Here is a 16,059-nt window from a genome sequence, read left to right as displayed (position 1 = left end):
TGTATAATAGTAGAGACGGCAGATATGTCAGAGCAGTAACCTGCTGCATGAAAAACGATAGAGGATTATCTGCAGAGCAGCAGCATGGTGTCTCAGGAAAAGTATTGATGGCATTTCTATAGACACTCCAACAGAGAGGGATATCCCTTTTTATGATTGAATTGCCTTCCTTGGGTAACCACTTCCTGAAGAAACTGGAACGGGGAAATAGGTTTCAATAGAAAGAGTGATAAGTATTGAAAATTGGATACAATGATGGCGAATATTGCACGCTGTGACTAAAGTTATATGTGAACTTCAAACAGATTGTCAGGGGTAAAATAGGGAATAATGCGATAACCAAAAAGTGATGACATGTTATTCAAAAAAAGAGAGACATGAGACAGGTTTTGAACTACACAACAAACAAATCAGACTTGTGTAGAGCCTTAGGAAAGTGCTTACACTGCAGCCACTCAGCCTTGTTGCTCTGGATCATGATGCAGAGCTGCAGCACCAGCTGAGGGGCACTTTCCAAGAAGGTCTCCAGCAGTCGCAGCATGTTGACATCGGCATACTCGTACATCATAGCCCAGTAAAAACGCCTCTGGTTCTCCTTCTGCCGGTGACTTTGTATGCCGAGGTACATGGTGCGTATGTACCTGTGGACGAAGAACAAGGACAGAGGGTTAGACAATCCCAATATTTTTGCTATTCTCTGATAAATACTATAAACAGTGTTAATTGAAAGAAAGAGTGATGTTTTGCTTCCCAAAGACATGCAGTGTACAGACACAGTTCACCTGCCTGACTTTTGAGAACACTAAAGGCCATGCATTGCTACATTTTTTATACATTAAAAATATAGCCATCTGCATTAATTAGAATACAACTCACAAACGAAAGCAGAATAAAGACTGATATACAAGAATAATAAACATATAAACACTTAAGGAAAAAATAAGCCCTTAAAACAAACACGCAAAAATGCTTGAATATTGACTCTTCTGACTTATACACAGTCACCACTAGATGTCACTTAATTCTACACACTGAACCTTTAAGCGAAATTAACTCCACAGTAGCACACTGTGCCCTCTGTAAAACAAACCTGGGAGAAACTGCTCTGGCTTTGCCTAATTAAAAACATTTGATAATCGTCCCTCTGGCCTCTCAAGGTGTGGTTATTGAAGTTTTGATAGAATGCATGTAATAAACAAGGCAATTATCATTCTCTTAAGTGCACCACATGACCCAAATTGTCCACTGCAGCAACAGCAGGTATTTTCCCAACTGATGGGGCTCTCATCGTGGTGAAGTGAAACCAGGGAGATGGTAATTCAGGCAAAAAGTGGCAGCTAATTGAACTAAGCTCCTTTTGCAATCTCATCTGTAGCACTGTTTTTTTTCATTTTTAAAAGGGTCATGACAGAGAGTTATTGAGTACGGTTTAGCAAAAATGTAATATGCTGAGGGCTGTGATATAGCTAATTAAGATGGTTATCTTCTTTTAATATGGATTTGTATTAGAAATGTAAAGCTGTACTTAAATCCATCCAAGACGAAAGCAAAACATCAGTCGAGCAGGATTTTAACCTCGTCAAACATGTTAACCCGAGTCTGGCTGCAGAGGAAAAACAATCACTGTAACCAGTTTTACAATTACAGCGGTTTATAGTTATCTTAACCGTGACTCCAGTCATTGCATATTGGGTAGTAGCTGCAGGCTCTATCTGCCTGAGCTGGCAGAGTGGCCAAATAAATCCAGCACTTGATGTGAAGTCAGTCAAGCGAGGACAATAGTGTAGCACGGATAGAAATAGACTAGACAGTAGCACTCACCAAAACAAATTGAGAGGCCATGGATCTAAATTCAGTTGCTAAAAGTGTGATGCAAATTCACTGCAGCATGACCAACAAAAGGCAGAAAGTGCTTATGAGTGGTTTTCAACATAATTAGCTTCTGCATTAGCTGTCGGGAAGGAGATTACTGTTAAATTGGAAATGAGGTTGAGAACATAGGGCTGTAAAGAATGCTTCATTTTGTAGTGTCTGATAGCTTGGTCATAGTTTTTGAATGATTTTTAAGCGTGAACTAATTTGTATTGCAGACAAAACAAAAATTCAAGACTTTCAGTTAAATGTTATAAAGCCGGGGAACATTTGGTAAATGAGGAAGCCCTGAGGGAAAACTGATAATCTCCAAATACACTTTATTTGTTAGGTATGACAATTAATTTTTTCTTCAAGCCATTAGAAAAAGCTTTATTTATTTATTTTGAAATATATGCTCAGACCTTGGATTTGAGGTTGCTATTTTTGCAGGAATACAGAATTCATTATTCCTTGGGCAATAATTTTTTCTTTTTAATTATTTATTGTCCAATAAAATAATCTGCTGAGGCTGAAAAAAAGATATAAAAACTTGATATTTTAAGTAACAAAATAGTTAAATCGATTGGTCCTTCGTTTTTCTTACAACCAATCTACTTCCTACAGTTACAATGTGATTTATATTTGCTCACAGACATGAAACATGAAAAGAAAACCAAATGTGAAGATGTCTCTGGCTGTGGCTGGACTGTTATCACCAAGATTAAGGTGTCATAGAAAGGAATGGATTTGAAATGAAATTAAAGTAACTATCCATAGTGTAACAAATTCCTCCCCATGGAAGATCTAATCTTCATTTAGCACTGTTATATAATCCTTTCCCCTCTGAACCAAGTCTGCTAATGCACAGGGTGATCAAAAACAGACGGGTATGATGGTCTTTCTCGGGACAGTGTAGAGGGCGAACGAGAGAGGGGCCCAAAAAAATTTGGAGGATCAATAGCTCTGGGCTGTAAGAGGCACCATTGTATCCAGAGGTAAAGGCTGGCATTCCGTGACATTTTCAGTCCGACTGGTAAATGTCAGATAGAACAAGTCAACCCCCTCTCCCTCACTAATGACATGCTACAGAGACCTACGCAGACCCTTTGTCTCCATCCCCCCAATTTCCATTAGTCTGTGTTCCACTGATACGTATGACCAGTCGGTAGAGATCTTCATGGACTCTGTAGATGTCTCACTTTAAAAAAAGAAGACCCCACTACCATGCTAGGAGCTCTGTGAGGCCTTAAAAACATTGTATGAACCTAATATTAGCACTTAAATAAAAGTGAGGGGATCATGAAAATCTTTAGGATATTTAGTCAAGAACTAGGTCTGTAAATTATTAGATATTTCCCAAATTAAGTGAAGACTTTGACACTTTAGAGCTAGAGGGGGAAGTAGGAGAGCCAAACTCATTAGGATTGGTAACTTTGTCATCATGGGTGTCTGGTCCCATTTTCATGGCAACGTAATATCAATTGAAATTTGACAAAAAGGCCAAAATATCAAACCTTGTGGGGGCGCTTATGTACAATATTTCATAGCATAATTGAAAACGGTGGATCAACCACCTAACAAACCAGCATTGACATTCTTAGAGCCTAAAAAAATTGAATGAACAAGGGACCTGGTTCATATTTCATCTTTGTTGTGTATCAGCAGTGTCAACACTGTAGCTCAGCATTGATTTTAAAGCAATTTTCTCTGAAGTAATTAACACTTCAGCTCTTATTTCCAACCTTATGAAGGTAATTGAGAGGGTTTCACATTCGCATCTGTCGCTTTCCTCACTGATTATAGTTTGTTTGCTCCTATATCCTTTTTTTCAGCAAAAAGAAAAAAAAAGACAAGTACAGTTAAACACTTTGGGTTTCACGGCTGTCAGAAAAATCTGAACTCACTCCATCACATCTCCAACACACACACAGCACACATTCACAAGAGTCTCACACACATCCCGCGATTGTGATGCACACTGTTAACACTCCCACTGTGCTTTCTCAGACGTAGTAACACAAATGGCTCCCCGAAAATATCCACACGCATACGCACACTTTAACACACAAGCGCACGCACACACACACACACACACTTGTCAGTGCTGTAGGTAATGGGGGATTTCCTTTCTATTCCAGACACATTTGTCAGGTGGATCTCTCTCTCTCTCTCTCTCTCTCTCTCTCTCTCTCTCTCTCTCTCTCTCTCTCTCTCTCTCTCTCTCTCTCTCTCTCTCTCTCTCTCTCTCTCTCTCTCTCTCTCTCTCTCTCACCCTCGCCTCCCGCCTTTCACTCCACTTAGGCTGCGGTCCTCTCCTTGATGCTTCCCTCTCCCCACTTCCCTTTTAGCTCCATGGCTCCTCTACAGGGCTGCTCATGAATTATTTCTAGCGAGATCATAGCGATCGCTCATGGCTCGTTAAGCATCGTACACATGGCCTAACAGCCCGACACCGTGCCGGGGTCGTGTTCCAAGCCCGGCCGTCTGCCATTGCTGTCGAGACATAGGCAACTATTAACCCCCCTCCTACCCACCCACCCACCTGTACTACCTCATTACACACACATGCACGTACAGAATTCCCAACGCACCCTCTTCAGGCGGATTTAACCACATCTCAAATTGCCGAACTAAATATGAAGCCCGGATATAGATATGTAATTACAATGTTTGCGTGAGTATACATCTTGAGCATGAGCCACGGTGAGGGGCAGGTGGAATGACACACACACACACACACACACACACACACACACACACACACACACACACACACACACACACACACACACACACACACACACACACCGTTGCCCCCACAGATCATGTGGAGGACTGGCTGCTTTGCCATTTGTTTCTCCCTCTCCTCCAAAGTCATTGACCGATGAGTCATCCAACCATACTTACAGTAATCCCTCGAGTGGGTAGTTAGATGGATCTCACACACACACACACACACGCACACACACACACGCACACACACACACACACACCCACAGCTAGCCAAGTTTAACAGCATCTGTTCTCCATGTCATTCTCGTGTAAATACTCAGGAGCTCAGACTGCATTCATATCTTGTCATAAGCTGATTCATAAGAAGATCACTTGTACTATCGCATGAGCATGAAGCACAGCTTAATGCATAATCTGTTAACAGGTGGGATCTGGCAGAGTTTGGGAGGACATGTATCATACACAAGACGTGTGTGTGGGTGTGTGTGTGTGTGTGTGTAAGGTGGGGGCAATGCCAGCTGCAGTGAGTCACAACCTGAGTCACTGAGGGGCCGCACATCGACTCTCAATAAGGTTTAAACCTCCCTTATCCAGGAGATTTAAATTTTTCTCGTCACTTCCCAGTGTCTTTCTTCCACAACTCTCCCGAACGCCCCACCCTAAGTCCAACAGGGAATTCAGTTTCCTATTTTTTTCCCAAAACTGATTCATTTATCTCACACTGGTACAGTGGAGGGTTGCAGTCACAGCAAATACTGCTTATTGTGGCCAATCTGTGTCCTCTCTCTCACCACATAGGTTTTCTTATGGAACATTTTGTCTTGATGAAATGAATCATCAACTAGTGTGACAAACAATTAATGGTGTCAAATTGATGTCTTTTATTCCATTCATTTTAACATTGGTTTCAGGATTTATCATTCTGTTCTACTTAAGGGCTCAGATAAAACCTGTGTGTGTCTGTAATCTGACTGTGAGTGTTTTCTTCACGTCTGTGTTTGGGTTAGGGTCAAGGCCCGTTGCTATCACTGCTCATGAAGGGAGTCTTCAGCTGGGGAGACATACGCCGCTGAGGCAGAGACGATGGATGACAGAAGTTGGCAGGCAAGTCACAGAAGAGTTGTCATGCTGTGTGTTGTCTGGTGTTTTGGGGGCGTAGCTTTGACGAGAGGGCTGCTGGGGGGGGGGGGGGCGGTGGGATGTATTGGTTGCATATGTTAGTAAAGCCTGCTCTTCCCTCTTCGTTTGCACAGCCCTCTTCTTGCCCATCTCTGTTGAACAACATTAATTACTAGACTATGTGAGCGCAGCAGAAATTCCTTTTAGAGTAACAGGACAATATCTTCCTCACCAAGACGGCAGCAGTCAGAACATACAGGCAGCTTTCTAAGTATGAATGGCCGACAGCGTTTCAAGTGTTCATCTCTTCACGCGACCATAGAGAGCTCAGCAGTACAGGTCAGCAAGAGAAAAACTGGCATCCAGTCAGTGTCTTGCTCAAGGACACTTCAACCGACTGTCTCAGAAATCCTTTCTGCCCTTTACAGTGAATTAAAGTATCAACGCTCTGGCAGCAGCTTAACAGTGATGTCACTGTTGTGTTATTCATCATTTGCCAATGTGTGCAGTGCCAAAGAAAACTGTTATAGCATATATCTCCTCAGCTTAGCATCCAAGCCTCTATGGAGACAAATTGTAGGGAAATAAAAGTACAACATGGGTGTTTTCAAAAACAGTTTAAATATGTCAAGAACTGGGATCTCTGCACTTTTGTGGAACGCTATGTGGCTCAATGGGCTTCACATTTATGACCATGTAACACTGATCCCACATCAGATATGTCTTTATCCTCCTTACGGCGGTGAACAGCCCGGGATGAAAGTGTGGCTGAGTCGAGATCTGACTCCCACAGGCGAATCAGATACTCTCACATATGAACACACTCACACAATCTGTCCTCAGTGCTCTTGGGCAAATCCTACACCGATGAGCTGCTGGATTGTTGAATGGAGACTGAATTGACATGCGAGCTGAAAGCGATGGGTAGCGACAGGCTGAGATCAGTGATGCTTTGTCAGCTCCGCTCCACCCTGCCAGTTCTTGGAGCGTGCTCTGGTTAACCACCTCTGATGTCTTGACTAAATATTATCACTGTAATTATAACAAATGTGTACAGCAGTTAATGTGGTTTGTCAGGAGAAGTGATTTATTATGGACATTTCTTTCAAAGGTTACACCACTGAGAATCTCATTTGTATAAAAAATGGCTTGGTCTTATGGTAAAGTTAGAATAACATTTATGTTGTGATAAAGGGTGTGGATAAGTGATTTAAACCTGATTTATTTAAGTTGACATCAGAGTTGGCTTTAAAGTTGGAATTAAAGATGTCAAATCATTCAGGTGGTTGGTGGAAAATAACTGCTAACAATTTTAACAATAATACAATCGCTCAAGCTCACTCACTTACATTGGTAGTGAAAGTATATACATTGGTTGCCTGATGTCCATCTGCAAAAATGTTCACAACCACAGAGATTTCAAATGAAGTTCTTATATACTCTGAAATTCACTGCAAGCGATGAACACACGATGAACGGAAAACAGGAAAATCCCAAAAGATTCAGATGAAAATGTCAACTTGGAGAGACAACAAGATTGGAGAGCTTTTAATGATGAGGGCAGACGGCAGTGTTGATGCTCTGTAAACAAAAAGCATACTGTGAGCTCCTCAGTGGAATTTATAAGTCACGTCCTGCCTCCTGCTTTTTCTCCCCTCACCTCAATGTTCTGGGCATTTTTCTAGTTGTGGTGAATGCGTCTGACACGGACAATCTCCTGCTGTGTAGTTTGAATGTGAAAGGCAAACCCAATTTTCCGGACATTTTCCATAGCTTGTGTCGGAAAACAGCTTTGGTAGTTCCACTGTTAACACTCCAGCCAGGTCTGCAGGGCTGCTAATCTTAACATCTCTTTTTTGGCAAGAGAGTCAGTAAGCGTCTATCTTAGAATGTCAAACTATTCCCTTAACGTCATGATTTAAATGTTGAAGAAATCTGATAACATTTCATATTTCACATTTCATTTGGCAGTGTCTAGAAGCTTCTCTGTCTGCGCAGATGAAAAACACTGACCCACAGCAGGTCCAGTAGTCCTCCTCTCTGCTGTACTCTCTCTCTCTCTTTTTCCTCTCTGCACAGCCAGTCATTTGTCACCATTAGCAACGGTCCTCAGGTACCCAACTCATTGCACTCCTAGTCACGTGACGTTGTGCAACCACTAAAACGAGTGGGTAGAAAAGGGTATAAGATGGTAGTGAGAGAAAGAAGGAGAGGAAAGGGAAGGAATAGCGAGGATGACAGAAGAAACAGGAGTGGACGATGTCAGAGTCGAGAGGAACAGAACAGAAGTCACGTGACGAAGGCCCCTCAGCGACAGCCAGAGATTCAGGCTGATCTAAGATAATTCGGAGTCATTCTCCAGTAATAGACAACAGCGTGATACAGATAAGGTGCAGATTCTCTATCAGTGCTAAAGAGAGGAGACAGAAGACAGAATCCTATCGATCACCTCAGCTGGGCATTACAAGCTGTATTCAGGTGGATAATCAAATGAGGGCCATAGGATTATTTCAATGACTGATTGAACCAAGTCAAAATATATATACATAGCATAGGTTAGGTCAGTATCAAGTTTTGTTGTTGTTGTTTTTTTTAAGGACATGATGGGCAGTAGCTTTTTGGTTTGTTGTTTGTTGTTCAAAGGTTAAAGTGTCGGCAGCTGGGATATGTCTGAATTACTTTCCCAAAAACATGACATATTGCAGCTGGTTTCAGAGTTCTTCATATAAAATGTACTGCAGAATATTTACCTGTGGCACACACACACACACACACATGAAACACACCACTATGGTTGCATTTCTCCTTCCACTGAGAGAAAATTGTCAGTATGAGACAAAATATTAGGATTGGTGGTTACTGCGGTATATCACAACCATTTTTTACCCTGTGGCCTTCTGCTACCTTAAAAGGCTTTTTAGGAGGAAAATAGTCTGACATTGAGAAATGAAATCCTCTCGCCCGCCACCTTTCCAGCTGTCTGCCTTTGACTTGCCGTCTCCCCGCCCCTCCTTCACTGTTTTGTGGCTGCTCTTCAACCGGAGGAAAAGCCCGATTATGTGCGGATTAAGAAGAAAGGGCTTGACCCACTTGCTTTTCAAAGAGCACCAAGCCAAAAGGGGCCGTGCGGAGGCTGGCTTCCATTGAGTGTCAGCACTTCTGTTGTACTGCGCGAGACACTTGAAGCTGATGTTTATTGCTCTTAAGACTATAATTAGCAGGGCTGGCTTATGGCGTTAAAATGTTTCCCTGACTTGGCGATTGATTGAAAGTTCCCTGTGTAAATCTCCTGGGCCTGCATTGGACTTTGTTCCCACTACGATCACATAACCCAAAAATTCATGATCACCTCACAGCCACAATTTTGTTTATTCAAGGTTTGTTGGCTTGCTTGCAGGTTAGGAGGCATTTCGCATTTCTCGAGCCTGGAAGATAACTCAACAATGGTGGTGAGAGACAAGTCAGCACATAAGGAGAAAAAGAGGAGCAGGGTTGGGGGGGAGACAGAGATAGAGAGTATCTAGGCTGTGGAGATAACCGCCAAGAAAGTGGAGGAGAGCAGGCGAGAGGAGGAGAGAATAGAGAGAAGTGACAGTGTGATGTAGTGACAGAGGAAGTGGAAGGTGGCGAGACACAGCGAAAGTGGCACGACAAAGACGCAGCGAGAATCTACTAGAGGTGGAAAAGAACCTGGGGAGTGAGAGGAGAGTGAGAGGAGGGGAGTGAGAGAGAATGAGACCCAGGAGGTAAACTAATCACTGAGCACGCAATGCAATTTTCTGGCTCTGTGCCTCCACTCCACCATACTCCTCCCTCCTTCACTCTGGCTCCCTCCCTCCCACCATGCAACCCCTCACCGTCTCGGGGGCTCTTTTTGCTATTCCGCTCACACACGCTGTCTCTCGCACTTCTATCTATCAGGCGGTACCATGCCAACGCACACCCCTCTCCTTCTTGGTACTGCCCACTAATCCCGGTTTGCTCCCTAAAATGGATCGAGCCACTCTGGCCATCAGCTTGCAAAAATTTTTAAAAAATGCTGTTGATGAAGAAGGAGGGATCTTCATTGGTGATTGCTGTTTATTTTTCAAATAATTATTTTAAAATTGAGTGCTGAACCAGGTGTCTTCAGGTGTTTTCGTTTGATATGGCATGCTGGGGTTTGTGTGTGACAAGGTCAGTGATGGGAAAAAGGGAACTGCCGTCAGCAAGAGGGAAGAAAAATTATATAAAACAGCATCTGTCTGTTTGCATCTGTGCGTGTGGACGCGTGTTCGTTTCCCCCGAGGTGGAGGCATTTAGGAAACGTTTGATATCGCTGCGGTAAAGGTTTGAAAGTGTGTTCAGTCTCTCTCCCCAGAGCGGCGGCAGCGCCTGCCTGCCTCACTATTTCGCAGTGCCTTGATGATGATGATGATAGATGTTCACTCCAGACATGCAAATAAAGGAGACGGCTGCCTAGAGCTGCGCTCATGCACTCACTTACCAATGCACGCACATTCACAAGCACGCACACACACACATACCAGCAAATGTGTACGTTTGACTATCATCAAGTCATCCACTGATATTTAAATCTTCCTGTTTGGTGAATATACCCCTGGGAAAATGCAGAGAGCTCCCAAACACAGCAAACGCATCAGAGCCCTTTTTTCACGATGAAGATTTGTCACACAAGACGCTAATTTAAAAGACAGAAGCTTTTCTCTTAGAGAAAGACGTGAATGTATGAGAGGAAAGCGAGCAAGCTCATTATTGCCACGCAGTATAAGTCACTTCATCTGTCATAGGTGACACCGCTGTCGCCACTGAGGCTTATAGAGTCACATATAACACACAGATATCACACAAGGACGCACAGAACACAGGATCAGTTTCAACAAGCTCACAATAACAATATGCACGTTCTCTCCTTCACGTACAATCAGATACACAAACACACATACACGTTATATAGAATTACATAGAAAGGTGCAAAGATGCAACTAAAGCTTTATTACGGATCAAGATGTCAGTTTCCAAAGCACGTCATGAATATGACACATGCATTACAAGAAAAACTTCTATACAAAAGACCCAGACATGCACACGCACAATTATGTCTTTACACCAGACTTCACACTATCAGACAGTGTCACTATGGGAAAGCCCCAAGCTCCATGCTAACCTGAGGGGATCCAATGACACAAAGCATATGTGTGAGTCCCCAACTGCTGCACACTGACAGGCCCACTGAGCGAAACCTGTTGTGACAGATCAAAATATCAGCCCAGCAGGCGCAGCGAAAGGCAGGGAGGAAGACAGAGCGCATATTAAATGGCCAGCAGGCGCAGCGAAAGGCAGGGAGGAAGACAGAGCGCATATTAAATGGCCACCGTAACGACTAATACAGCTTAAGCTATGCTGGGTCCTTTAAGGTCACAGACCGGTGCTTGTGCAGCAGCGCCGCAGAGCAGACAGACACACACACACCCACACAAACACTCACTCACACACACGCATAGACACAAAGCTGTGGGCAAAAAAAAAAACATTACTCCTGCCCATTCCAGCATTTTCAGCCTCCTCCCTTCACCCAAACACTGAACACAATATAATGTAAATCCTCTGAGGCAGTACCCGGGATGGTGTCAGCTTTTACAGCTCTTAAAAAGAGACACACACATACACACACACACCCATATACCAGCAGACATAACACACATTCAGACTAAGCTAGGATGAGAACTCCTGGCTTTGCTCTACCTTTCTATGCTGGGGGATGGTTAGATGGAGGATAGGAAGAAGAAAGAGATGCGGGGGAGGGGGACAGATCGATACAGGTATCCTGGGAGCCTTTCCTTTCTTGCATGAATCTATGCAAGAAAGATCTTATGCTGACAGGGCAAATCCCCCTCTGGACACCGGATCTAGGCCTCTGCCCCCCCCAATTCAACAATGCAGGCAGTAAATGATTGTATGTTTGAGCAGACACAAACAGCCCCTGTGCAATAATATCTGTCGCCTCAGTGGAAGTATATGTGTGTATGATAACAGCTACGTCTCCTTTTCCCGTGCCTCGGGGCTGAAAGAGAAAGGTCTGTGATGTGTGATAAGATACACTCTGGTGTTGGAAACAGTGAAAATAGTGTACTATGTATGATGTATTGACAAAATGACAACGTGGATGTGTGTCTTTTATGGGATTTTTGAAAGATAGTGGTTTAATCTTGACGGGATGTCAAAAAATATACTGTCTGACAAATACTGTCCGACAGGCTGTACGTTTGTAGTGTAAAACAAGCTGGACTGTGAGCTGGGGCTGAATGTGAGGCTGTGGGATTTGAGGAGAAGCAAAAAATCAGCACAATGTCGGATTGTGTGTTTGCACTCGGCGGAGAAAAGTCACGCAGCAGATATTTGGCTATACACCCATTTTTTTTAAATTTGCCATCCTTGGGCTGTTTTCAAAAAAAAACATTATACACGAGGGTGCTGATTGTTGCAATGGACTGTTTAATAAGCACCATATGCCGGGTGGTGTTTAAAGAGTCTACTACTTATTAGATGCCACTTTTTAGCTGGAAAGGCTTTAACAAGTCAGATGAGGTAGAATTAAAAGTGACAAAGCCTTCAGTGCAGAATTTCCACCCATTAGACTCAGGTTCAACTCCTGTCTGAAATCAAAAGTTGATACAGACCTACTTATGTATTTGTCTTTTGATAGTATTCAATTCTAAATAGGTAGTTTGGTCAATTCGGTGGGTTTAGGGAAAAGTGGTTTGGTTGGAATAGACCCAATGTTCGATTTTCTGTCAGAACTTGTGACTTATTGAAGTTGTCCAGAAAAGCCTCAAACACACTCACTGTCCACTGTGAAACTGAGTCACCAGTGACATTTGAATGTGGTGAACACCACAGCAATAAGGAGCTATGTTACTACTGCCACTGCGTATTTTTCCACTCACTCTGAGCATATGCTTTTTTGATTTTAATTTCATCTTCTATTTCCGTGGACATCTGTTCTTGAGAGAAAGAGCCAGACTGAGGTTCAACATTCTAAAATGAGTGTAATCTAATGATAACTAAGGATTTCAGGTTGGATTTCAGTGTTTAATCATATTTCACTCATTCCAGTCATGCATACGTATCCCTGACAGAACTACTACACGGGTAAACCTGAATGGAGCTATGTTTCTCTCCATTAAGGCTTGTAACACATGTCATGTGACATGGTGAGACACAGGTTGGCCATTACCGCTGGAGAGCACTTTGAGTTCAGTGGGTGGATGGAGAGAGAGAGATTGGAGGAAAGAGGAGAGCGTCTGTGGTTGTGTGGATGAGAGTTCAAATGAGGTTGCGTGTCTGTGTGCGTGCGTATGCAAGTGTGTTTGCCTGTAAATGTGGGATGAGTAAGTGAATGAGAAGAAGCATTAAGTAATGGTGAGTGTGAAATCTGAGAAAACATTAATTTTTTTACATTTATTGCCCCACATACAGATAAACATATGTATCGTAAAAAAAACTAAATTTCTAAGGCAGATATTTGGGAAAAAAAAGTTTTTATTCTGCGTTACGGCCTCTCGTTCACAAACAAATGTCCTAAGTCCTAAAACAAACGTTGAATTCCGAACTTGACAGATCATTGATATAGAATGTGTCGCCACCTACTGGCCTGGCATGCCTGTTTGAATGTAACCGTTTCTGTGTTGGAATCTGGACGTCGTCTGGAGGTTGTGTGGACTGGGATTTTTTTTTCTGTTCATAAAATATCCCCAGTAATGTAGAAAAAACTTGAACCTGATAGACTGCTATGATACTTGTAGAAAATATATACACTAGAATGTCTGTATTATAATACATTGTGATTAATTGGATGAGTAATAGCTACAAGTGTATGGCATCCTAAATTACACTAAGCAATAAAATAAATACTGTACATATACAGAACTATAGTCACCATAGACGCCAGGAGAGAGAGAGCATCAGAGAGAGCTGAGGACTCCCGAGATTTGCTAAGTGATGGTAACTGGACTCCAACATGTTGCAGTCTGGAAAGTCTCCTGATGAATAGAAAGGAGAGAGGGCAGCGGAGGAGGGATGGGAAGGAAGACAGGAGAAAACCTAGCCGTGTAATGTGCAAGGCGTCCATTTCATTCACAGAAACCCCCGAGCATGTCCAACCTCAGGGCCCAACAACCTGCTCCGACTCAGCCCAGGGGAGAGAGAGGGCAGGAAGCATCTCTTACTCCTTCTCCCCACTTACTCTTATCATCTTCCTGTTTTCCTGTTATCTTCATTAAGCTCTCCTGCCTTTCCTCGTCGAAAATCGAGCATCACTTTGGATTTGTTGACGAGACCAACCAGCCAGAGTCATTATCCTGCGGGAATCCCTGGCTGAGTTTATTAAATGATTTCCAAGTGAGAAATTAATCATTAGGGGTGAACCGTACTGCACTTTTGTGTTATCTTCAAATAGAATGAAAGAAAAAGTTAATTGCGTGACGACACTGACCATGAGCTTCGTGCCCTTTTTTCTAGGCTGTGTAACTGCTGTAATGAAGTTAGCCAAAGCACTGGGGTCTGCGTATCGATATTGCGTCCTACTAAAATTACACTAGAGTCTTCAAAATGGGAAAAAATCTGGTTTTACATTTTTGATAAAAAGCTTCTCATCCCACACACAGCTGCTCAACTCCCCCTGACCCTGGGGTAATTTGAGTCAGAGAAGCTGCATCAGCTTGAATGGTCATCATTTTTGAGAAAAAACACAGCAGACACAAAAAGATGTGCATGTAAAAGATGATCTCATAGTGTAATGTAAACCACTTTGAATGAGTTATTGAAGACTTATCTGTATCTTAAAAAGGGAATATGGAGCCACCAAAGGGTCATGGCGTGAATTTTTTTGAGGATTAATTTTGCATTCCTTCGCAAGATGTATGTTATTGTGTATTATCGCCCCTTTGCATTAATCCTATCCCACCGCACCCCCACAGTATGGATCAGTTTATGGAATTTTAGTCTGAACTGGGCATTAAATAGCAGCCCATTGATAGTCGCAAATGCCGACCATAAAAAGTACCACACGTGACTGAGCATGATCTTCAAATTTAACTTCCCACACAGGGTTCCTTAATTTGGTCTGTCTCATAATCATTGTGTTGTGTGTAGGTTTTGTGTGTAGGTGTACAGTTTCAAAAAACTAATCTAAACAAATTTCTCCCCATTGATCTTCCTCATGTGGGCCTGTTTCTATATTTGTGCCTGGATGAATTTATATGCAGTATATGTGGATTTTGTCATCTACAAGTTAGATAAGGATCATGGGATAAGAAGTAATGGGTGGGTGGACAACCAACAGGAGTGCGAATAAAAAGAGCCATGCAGGGACAACAACTAGGGAACATTTCTGAGCAGCGTGATTTTGATTCTTAAGCTGCAGTTTGGAGCGTGACTTTAGGAGCTGCTGCGGAGCTGGGCAGAGAGGAAAATTAGGAGGAAGAAGAGGACGAGGAGGAAGAGGCAGGGAGGAGAGGAAGAGAAAGTAGGACAGAGATGTGTGGGCCTGGCTCTGGAAGGACGGTGGCTCTAATCAGGGCTGAGCAGCTGCTATTACTCCAGCGCTCTCTTAGGGACGGAAGACAAAACCCTACTCATGCTTTAACATCAAGGAGGGAAATCTAAAGCACACAGGCTCCTGTTAGAAGCAGCGCACAGCAGCTTTTAGTGAAAAAAGAAATGTGTTGGAACAAGTTTTTCTCCTATCTTGCTACATTAAGACACTGACAGTTGAACATGATTTGGTAGAATTGATCTGCAGATGGAATTGATGGAATTGATTAGGTTGGAACTAATGAACAACGTACACTGTTGTCACAATAATTCTTTGACCGTTAAATCCACCTGTCAAAGAATGGAAGTTTTGGTTTAACGTGTCGAATCCGTATCTGTTCTTTTTTCTTCCTGACACAAAACAAATAAGCAAAAGTGTAAAGAATGTATCTTCAGTCTGCCCTGAGGTAATCTGCAATCGTTAGCATGTGGCTAATTAGGTATCCATACTATCCTATCTTCCCTTTAATGGAAAATCGAACTTCATCAGTTTGTGGGGTTACAGGTAATGTCAGGGAGGTTGTGGCTCAGGAGGTAGAGAGGGTCATCCACTAACCAGGAGGTTGGTGGTTTGATCCCCGCCTCTCCAAGTCTGAAAGTGTCCTTGAGCAAGATCCTGACTCCAAACGGCAAAAATAGGATCAGTTTATGACTGTGTGTTTGAATGGGTGAATGTGATTTGTACTGTAAAGCACTTTCAATAATTTTTAAGACTGAAGAATACTATATAAATGCCAAATTACCAACTCCAATGTCAAA

General features: G+C 42.7%; 1 protein-coding gene across 1 annotated transcript in view; it reads right to left on the bottom strand.

The window, feature by feature from the left end:
- The window catches only part of xkr6b (XK, Kell blood group complex subunit-related family, member 6b), a 41,275-nt gene that overhangs the window by 1,271 nt on the left and 23,945 nt on the right, over positions 1-16,059 (bottom strand). Inside the window, exon 2 of the mRNA XM_061091835.1 lies at positions 445-641. Within this exon, the coding sequence (XP_060947818.1) occupies positions 445-641 (197 nt within the window). The remainder of the gene's footprint in view (positions 1-444; positions 642-16,059) is intronic.

This window comes from Limanda limanda, chromosome 18 (assembly GCF_963576545.1).
Source record: "Limanda limanda chromosome 18, fLimLim1.1, whole genome shotgun sequence".
Lineage (NCBI taxonomy): Eukaryota > Metazoa > Chordata > Actinopteri > Pleuronectiformes > Pleuronectidae > Limanda > Limanda limanda.
Note: the sequence above shows the minus strand (reverse complement) of the source record. Positions and strands in the feature narration are given on the sequence as shown.